A 10,000-nucleotide genomic window follows, 5' to 3' on the forward strand; every position below is an offset into this window, starting at 1 on the left:
GAGAGAAAGAAAGAAAGAGAAAGAGAGAATTAGAGAGAGCCTATTTAAATTCACACAGGACACCGGATAAGACAAGAGAAATACTCCAGATGTGACAGACTGACCCTAGCCCCCCGACACATAAACTACTGCAGCATAAATACTGGAGGCTGAGACAGGAGGGGTCAGGAGACACTGTGGCCCCATCCGATGAAACCCCCGGACAGGGCCAAACAGGTAGGATATAACCCCACCCACTTTGCCAAAGCACAGCCTCCACACCACTGGAGGGATATCTCCAACCACCAACATACCATCCCGGGACAAGGCCGAGGATAGCCCACAAAGATCTCCGCCACGGCACAGCCCAAGTGGGGGCGCCAACCCAGACAGGAAGACCACGTCAGTGACTCAACCCACTCAAGTGACGCACCCCTCCCAGGGACGGCATGGAAGAACACCAGTAAGCCAGTGACTCAGCCCCCGTAATAGGGGTAGAGGCAGAGAATCCCAGTGGAAAGAGGGGAAACCGGCCAGGCAGAGACAGCAAGGGCGGTTCGTTGCTCCAGCCTTTCCGTTCACCTTCACACCCCTGGGCCAGACTACACTTAATCATAGGACCTACTGAAGAGATATGTCTTCAGTAAAGACTTAAAGGTTGAGACTGAGTCTGCGTCTCTCACATGGGTAGGCAGACTATTCCATAAAAATGGAGCTCTATGGGAGAAAGCCCTGCCTCCAGCTGTTTGCTTAGAAATTCTAGGAACAATTAGGAGGCCCGCGTCTTGTGACCGTAGCGTACGTGTAGGTATGTACGGCAGGACCAAATCGGAAAGATAGGTAGGAGCAAGCCCATGTAATGCTTTGTAGGTTAGCAGTAAAACCTTGAAATCAGCCCTTGCCCCCAGGAAGCCAGTGTAGGGAGGCTAGCACTGGAGTAATATGATCAAATTTTTTGGTTCTAGTTCTAGCAGGCGTGTTTAGCACTATCTGAAGCTTATTTAGTGCTTTATCCGGGTAGCCGGAAAGTAGAGCATTGCAGTAGTCCAACCTAGAAGTAACAAAAGCATGGATACATTTTTCTGCGTCATTTTTGGACAGAAAGTTTCTGATTTTTGCATTGTTACGTAGATGGGAAAAAAGCTGTCCTTGAAACAGTCTTGATATGTTCTTCAAAAGAGAGATCAGGGTCCAGAGTAACGCCGAGGTCCTTCACAGTTTTATTTGAGACGACTGTACAACCATCCAGATTAATTGTCAGATTCAACAGAAGATCTCTTTGTTTCTTGGGACCTAGAACAAGCATCTCTGTTTTGTCCGAGTTTAAGATTAGAAAGTTTGCAGCCATCCACTTCCTTATGTCTGAGACACAGGCTTCTAGCGAGGGCAATTTTGGGGCTTCACCATGTTTCATTGAAATGTACAGCTGTGTGTCATCCGCATAGCAGTGAAATTTAACATTATGTTTTCGAATGACATCCCCAAGAGGTAAAATATATAGTGAAAACAATAGTGGTCCTAAAACGGAACCTTGAGGAACACCGACATTTACAGTTGATTTGTCAGAGGACAAACCATTCACAGAGACAAACTGATATCTTTCCGACAGATAAGACCTAAACCAGGCCAGAACTTGTCCATATAGACCAATTTGGGTTTCCAATCTCTCCAAAAGAATGTGGTGATCGATGGTATCAAAAGCGGCACTAAGATCTAGGAGCACGAGGACAGATGCAGAGCCTCGGTCTGACGCCATTAAAGCGTTTCGTATACATTGTTTGTCTTCAGGAAGGCAGTGAGTTGCTGTGCAACAGCTTTTTCTAACATTTTTGAGAGGAATGGAAGATTCGATATAGGCCGATAGTTTTTTATAATTTCTGGGTCAAGATTTGGCTTTTTCAAGAGAGGCTTTATTACTGCCACTTTTAGTGAGTTTGGTACACATCCGGTGGATAGAGAGCCGTTTATTATGTTCAACATAGGAGGGCCAAGCACAGAAAGCAGCTCTTTCAGTAGTTTAGTTGGAATAGGGTCCAGTATGCAGCTTGAAGGTTTGAGGCCATGATTATTTTCATCATTGTGTCAAGAGATATAGTACTAAAGCACTTTAGTATCTCCCTTGATCCTAGGTCCTGGCAGAGTTGTGTAGACTCAGGACAACGGAGCTTTGGAGGAATACCCAGATTTAAAGAGGAGTCCGTAATTTGCTTTCTAATGATCATGATCTTTTCCTCAAAGAAGTTCATAAATTTATTACTGCTGAAGTGAAAGCCATCCTCTTGGGGAATGCTACTTTTTAGTTAGCTTTGCAACAGTATCAAAAATACATTTTGGATTGTTCTTATTTTCCTCAATTAAGTTGGAAAAATAGGATGATCGAGCAGCAGTGAGGGCTCTTCGATACTGCACGGTACTGTCTTTCCAAGCTAGTCGGAAGACTTCCAGTTTGGTGTGGCGCCATTTCCGTTCCAATTTTCTGGAAGCTTGCTTCAGAGCTCGTGTATTTTCTGTATACCAGGGAGCTAGTTTCTTATGACAGATGTTTTTAGTTTTTAGGGGTGCAACTGCATCTAGGGTATTGCGCAAGGTTAAATTGAGTTCCTCGGTTAGGTGGTTAACGATTTAACACCATTACCAGTTTATAACACCATTACCATTATATAACACCATTACCATTATATAACACCATATATTTCCATTACCATTATATTGACATTTTATTATACCTTTATTTAACAAGTCAGTTAAGAACAAATTCTTATTTTCAATGACGGCCTACCTTGTTCAGGGGCAGAACGACAGATTTGTTCCTTGTCAGCTTTGGGATTCGAACTTGCAACCTTTCGGTTACTAGCCCAACGCTCTAACCACTAGGCTACCCTGCCGCCCAACCCTACCACCATTACCATTACATAACACCATTACCATTATATAATGCCATTCCCATTATATAACACCATTACCATTATACAACACCATTACCATTATATAACACCATTACCATTATATAACACCATTACCATTATATAACATCATTACCATTATATAACACCATTACCATGATATAACACCATTACCATTATATAACACCATTACCATTATATAATGCCATTACCATTATATAACACCATTACCATTATATAACACCATTACCATTATATAACACCATTACCATTATATAACACCATTACCATTATATAACACCATGGGGTAGCAAGACTGGGACCACCAAGAGTTCCAAACCAATGAATGTAAATGAATGGACAATCACACAATTTTTCCCCACAGTATGTGAAGACACAATGGTGCATTTGAAGGTCAAGAAGTCGGTTTTAGCTTGCTAAGGTGAGGAAGTCGGTTTTAGCTTGCTAAGGTGAGGAAGTCGGTTTTATCTTGCTAATGTCAGGAAGTCGGTTTTAGCTTGCTAAGGTCAGGAAGTCGGTTTTAGCTGGCTAAGGTCAGGAAGTCGGTTTTAGCTTGCTAAGGTCAGGAAGTCGGTTTTAGCTTGCTAAGGTCAGGAAGTCAGTTTTAGCTTGCAACGGTCAGGAAGTCGGTTTTAGCTTGCTAAGGTCAGGAAGTCGGTTTTAGCTTGTTAAGGTGAGGAAGTCGGTTTTAGCTGGCTACGGTCAGGAAGTGGGTTTTAGCTTGCTAAGGTCAGGAAGTGGGTTTTAGCTTGCTAAGGTCAGGAAGTCGGTTTTATCTTGCTAAGGTCAGGAAGCGGGTTTTATCTTGCTAAGGTCAGGAAGCGGGTTTTATCTTGCTAAGGTCAGGAAGCGGGTTTTATCTTGTTAAGGTCAGGAAGCGGGTTTTATCTTGCTAAGGTCAGGAAGTCGGTTTTAGCTTGCTAAGGTCAAGAAGTCGGTTTTAGCTTGCTAAGGTCAAGAAGTCGGTTTTAGCTGGCTAAGATGGTGTCTTATGGGAGGAGATTTATGTAGACATTAACATGCGCAGTTTGAGCTACTCCAGGAAGTGATGTTGCTGACTAGCTCAGTGCTGCCCCCTCTCGATGAGTATCTCGACTTGAAGGCCAACCGGGGGTACTGCAGGCTGCCAGTACCAACTATATAATCCTTATAACTTCTTCTGTGAGCGATTTAAAAAAAAAATTAACTGGTTCAAGGACGTACATCTGGTGGAGTAGAAGAAATGATTAATACCATGATTGTCTTAAAAAATTACAACATTTGTACACGAATATTGACCACAAAGTTTTACATTTTCCTCATTTACTACGAGGGGGGGGGCATCCTGTATTCTGAATTGAGAGGCGGCAGTTGCTCTCCCCCTGGTCCAAACCACTGATGAGTATTTGGGGAGTATTTTTACACAATGTATTTGACCCAGGCCTGTGAATGTGTCTCTGCAGGTCCTTCTCTGGTTGGCGTGGTGAGGAAAGACTGGGCGTCTGACAACAGTATCGCCCTCTCCTGGACGGAGGTAGAACAGCAGCCTAACGACATACTGGACTACGAGATCAAGTACTACGATAAGGTACAGTCCTATAGACCACATTTATGTAACACTTTAGTTGTATAGAGCAATGCAAAGGTTGTCGGTTCATTTCCCACACGGCTCACATACTAAAATGTATTCAGTCGTGGCCAAAAGTTTTGAGAGTGACACAAATATTAATTTTCACAAAGTCTGCTGCCTCAGTTTGTATGATGGCAATTTGCATATTCTCCAGAATGTTATGAAGAGTGATCAGATGAATTGCAATTCATTGCAAAGTCCCTCTTTGCCATGCAAATGAACTGAATCCCCCAAAAAACATTTCCACTGCATTTCAGCTCTGCCACAAAAGGTCCAACTGACATCATGTCAGTGATTATCTCGTTAACACAGGTGTGAGTGTTGACGAGGACAAGGCTGGAGTTCACTCTGTCATGCTGACTGAGTTCGAAAAACAGACTGGAAGCTTCAAAAGGAGGGTGGTGCTTGGAATCATTGTTCTTCCTCTGTCAACCATGGTTACCTGCAAGGAAACAGGTGCCATCATCATTGCTTTGCACAAAAATGGCTTCACAGGCAAGGATATTGCTGCGAGATTGCACCTAAATCAACCATTTATAGGATCATCAAGAACTTCAAGGAGAGCGGTTCAATAGTTGTGAAGAAGGCTTCAGGGCGCCCAAGAAAGTCCAGCAAGCGCCAGGACCGTCTCCTAAAGTTGATTCAGCTGCGGGATCAAGACAGCTGCGGGATCGGGACAATTTTGCCTAAGAACACAGCCATGAATAAAGAATGGTACCAACACATCCTCCGAGAGCAACTTCTCCCAACCATCCAGGAACAGTTTGGTGACGAACAATGCCTTTTCCAGCATGATGGAGCACCTTGCCATAAGGCAAAAGTGATAACTAAGTCGCTCGGGGAACAAAACATCGATATTTTGGGTCCATGGCCAGGAAACTCCCCAGACCTTAATCCCATTGAGAACTTGTGGTCAATCCTCAAGAGGCGGGTGGACAAACAAAAACCCACAAATTCTAACAAACTCCAAGCGTTGATTATGCAAAAATGGGCAGCCATCAGTCAGGATGTGGCCCAGAAGTTAATTGACAGCATGCCAGGGCGGATTGCGGCGGTCTTGAAAAAGAAGGGTCAACACTGCAAATATTGACTCTTTCCATCAACTTCATGTAATTGTCAATAAAAGCCTTTGACACTTTATGAAATGCTTGTAATTATACTTCAGTATTCCATAGTAACATCTGACAGAAATATCTAAACACACTGAAGCAGCAAACTTTGTGGAAAATTAATATTTGTGTCATTCTCAAAACTATTGGCCATGACTGGGTCCTACCAGTGGTTTATGTCCAGTACATTGGGTCCTACCAGTGGTTTATATCCAGTACATTGGGTCCTACCAATGGTTTATATCCAGTACATTGGGTCCTACCAGTGGTTTATGTCCAGTACATTGGGTCCTACCAATGGTTTATGTCCAGTACATTGGGTCCTACCAATGGTTTATGTCCAGTACATTGGGTCCTACCAATGGTTTATGTCCAGTACATTGGGTCCTACCAGTGGTTTATATCCAGTACATTGGGTCCTACCAGTGGTTTATATCCAGTACATTGGGTCCTACCAGTGGTTTATATCCAGTACATTGGGTCCTACCAATGGTTTATATCCAGTACATTGGGTCCTACCAATGGTTTATATCCAGTACATTGGGTCCTACCAATGGTTTATATCCAGTACATTGGGTCCTACCAGTGGTTTATATCCAGTACATTGGGTCCTACCAATGGTTTATATCCAGTACATTGGGTCCTACCAGTGGTTTATATCCAGTACATTGGGTCCTACCAGTGGTTTATATCCAGTACATTGGGTCCTACCAATGGTTTATATCCAGTACATTGGGTCCTACCAATGGTTTATATCCAGTACATTGGGTCCTACCAGTGGTTTATATCCAGTACATTGGGTCCTACCAGTGGTTTATATCCAGTACATTGGGTCCCTCCAGTGGTTTATATCCAGTACATTGGGTCCTACCAGTGGTTTATATCCAGTACATTGGGTCCTACCAATGGTTTATATCCAGTACATTGGGTCCTACCAGTGGTTTATATCCAGTACATTGGGTCCTACCAATGGTTTTTATCCAGTACATTGGGTCCTACCAGTGGTTTATATCCAGTACATTGGGTCCTACCAATGGTTTATATCCAGTACATTGGGTCCTACCAGTGGTTTATATCCAGTACATTGGGTCCTACCAGTGGTTTATATCCAGTACATTGGGTCCTACCAATGGTTTATATCCAGTACATTGGGTCCTACCAGTGGTTTATATCCAGTACATTGGGTCCTACCAATGGTTTATGTCCAGTACATTGGGTCCTACCAATGGTTTATATCCAGTACATTGGGTCCTACCAGTGGTTTATATCCAGTACATTGGGTCCTACCAATGGTTTATGTCCAGTACATTGGGTCCTACCAGTGGTTTATATCCAGTACATTGGGTCCTACCAATGGTTTATGTCCAGTACATTGGGTCCTACCAGTGGTTTATATCCAGTACATTGGGTCCTACCAGTGGTTTATATCCAGTACACTGGGTCCTACCAGTGGTTTATATCCAGTACACTGGGTCCTACCAGTGGTTTATATCCAGTACACTGGGTCCTACCAGTGGTTTATATCCAGTACATTGGGTCCTACCAGTGGTTTATATCCAGTACATTGGGTCCTACCAGTGGTTTATATCCAGTACATTGGGTCCTACCAGTGGTTTATATCCAGTACATTGGGTCCTACCAGTGGTTTATATCCAGTACATTGGGTCCTACCAGTGGTTTATATCCAGTACACTGGGTCCTACCAGTGGTTTATATCCAGTACATTGGGTCCTACCAGTGGTTTATATCCAGTACATTGGGTCCTACCAGTGGTTTATATCCAGTACATTGGGTCCTACCAGTGGTTTATATCCAGTACACTGGGTCCTACCAGTGGTTTATATCCAGTACATTGGGTCCTACCAGTGGTTTATATCCAGTACATTGGGTCCTACCAATGGTTTATATCCAGTACATTGGGTCCTACCAGTGGTTTATATCCAGTACACTGGGTCCTACCAGTGGTTTATATCCAGTACATTGGGTCCTACCAGTGGTTTATATCCAGTACATTGGGTCCTACCAATGGTTTATATCCAGTACATTGGGTCCTACCAATGGTTTATATCCAGTACATTGGGTCCTACCAATGGTTTATATCCAGTACATTGGGTCCTACCAATGGTTTATATCCAGTACATTGGGTCCTACCAATGGTTTATATCCAGTACATTGGGTCCTACCAATGGTTTATATCCAGTACATTGGGTCCTACCAATGGTTTATATCCAGTACATTGGGTCCTACCAATGGTTTATATCCAGTACATTGGGTCCTACCAGTGGTTTATATCCACAGTTGTCGTAAGAAGCGGACCACGTTGCAGCGGGAATGTGTAGACACGCCTTCTTTATTAATATAAAAAAATTAGGGAAAAACCCCCCCAAATAAAACACGTATAAAAACGCAACGAACGCCACTAACAGACCTGTCAGGCGAACATTCACTAAACAGGCGACAACTACCCACGAATCCCAATACGTAGGACCTTCAATCAGAGGCAACGAGGAACAGCCGCCTCCAATTGAAGGTCCATCAAAACCCTAAACATAGAACTAAAAGGACTAGACTAGTACATAGAAATAATTAACATAGAACATAAACCAACAAACCCCCGGAACACATAAACCAAACACCCCTCTACCTAAATACATAGCCAGAACCACATAAAACAAACGCCCCTCTATCTAAATACATAGCCCGAACCACATAAACCAAACGCCCCTCTACCTAAATACATAGCCCGAACCACATAAAACAAACGCCCCTCTATCTAAATACATAGCCCGAACCACATAAAACAAACACCCCTCTATCTAAATACATAGCCCGAACCACATAAAACAAACACCCCTCTACCTAAATACATAGCCCGAACCACATAAAACAAACGCCCCTCTATCTAAATACATAGCCAGAACCACATAAAACAAACGCCCCTCTATCTAAATACATAGCCCGAACCACATAAAACAAACGCCCCTCTACCTAAATACATAGCCCGAACCACATAAAACAAACACCCCTCTTCCTAAATACATAGCCCGAACCACATAAACCAAACGCCCCTCTACCTAAATACATAGCCCGAACCACATAAAACAAACGCCCCTCTATCTAAATACATAGCCCGAACCACATAAACCAAACGCCCCTCTACCTAAATACATAGCCCGAACCACATAAAACAAACGCCCCTCTATCTAAATACATAGCCCGAACCACATAAAACAAACACCCCTCTACCTAAATACATAGCCCGAACCACATAAAACAAACACCCCTCTATCTAAATACATAGCCCGAACCACATAAACCAAACGCCCCTCTACCTAAATACATAGCCCGAACCACATAAAACAAACACCCCTCTAGCTAAATACATAGCCCGAACCACATGAAACAAACACCCCTCTACCTAAATACATAGCCCGAACCACATAAAACAAACACCCCTCTACCTAAATACATAGCCCGAACCACATAAAACAAACACCCCTCTACCTAAATACATAGCCCGAACCACATGAAACAAACACCCCTCTATCTAAATACATAGCCCGAACCACATAAAACAAACACCCCTCTACCTAAATACATAGCCCGAACCACATAAAACAAACACCCCTCTACCTAAATACATAGCCCGAACCACATAAACCAAACACCCCTCTACCTAAATACATAGCCCGAACCACATAAACCAAACACCCCTCTACCTAAATACATAGCCCGAACCACATAAACCAAACGCCCCTCTACCTAAATACATAGCCCGAACCACATAAAACAAACACCCCTCTACCTAAATACATAGCCCGAACCACAGAAAACAAACACCCCTCTATCTAAATACATATCCCGAACCACATAAAACAAACGCCCCTCTACCTAAATACATAGCCCGAACCACATAAAACAAACACCCCTCTACCTAAATACATAGCCCGAACCACATAAAACAAACACCCCTCTACCTAAATACATAGCCCGAACCACATAAAACAAACACCCCTCTACCTTAATACATAGCCCGAACCACATAAAACAAACACCCCTCTACCTAAATACATAGCCCGAACCACATAAAACAAACACCCCTCTACCTAAATACATAGCCCGAACCACATGAAACAAACACCCCTCTATCTAAATACATAGCCCGAACCACATAAAACAAACACCCCTCTACCTAAATACATAGCCCGAACCACATAAAACAAACACCCCTCTATCTAAATACATAGCCCGAACCACATGAAACAAACACCCCTCTACCTAAATACATAGCCCGAACCACATAAAACAAACACCCCTCTACCTAAATACATAGCCCGAACCACATAAAACAAACACCCCTCTACCTAAATACATAGCCC

General features: G+C 43.1%; 1 protein-coding gene across 1 annotated transcript in view; it reads left to right on the forward strand.

Annotated features, from left to right (window-relative positions):
- The window catches only part of LOC106575017 (ephrin type-A receptor 6), a 163,223-nt gene that overhangs the window by 118,596 nt on the left and 34,627 nt on the right, over positions 1-10,000 (forward strand). Inside the window, exon 9 of the mRNA XM_082963318.1 lies at positions 4,346-4,470. Coding sequence (XP_082819444.1) covers positions 4,346-4,470 — 125 coding nt within the window. The remainder of the gene's footprint in view (positions 1-4,345; positions 4,471-10,000) is intronic.

The sequence above is a fragment of the Salmo salar genome, chromosome 17 (assembly GCF_965601325.2).
Source record: "Salmo salar chromosome 17, fSalSal1, whole genome shotgun sequence".
Taxonomy (NCBI): domain Eukaryota; kingdom Metazoa; phylum Chordata; class Actinopteri; order Salmoniformes; family Salmonidae; genus Salmo; species Salmo salar.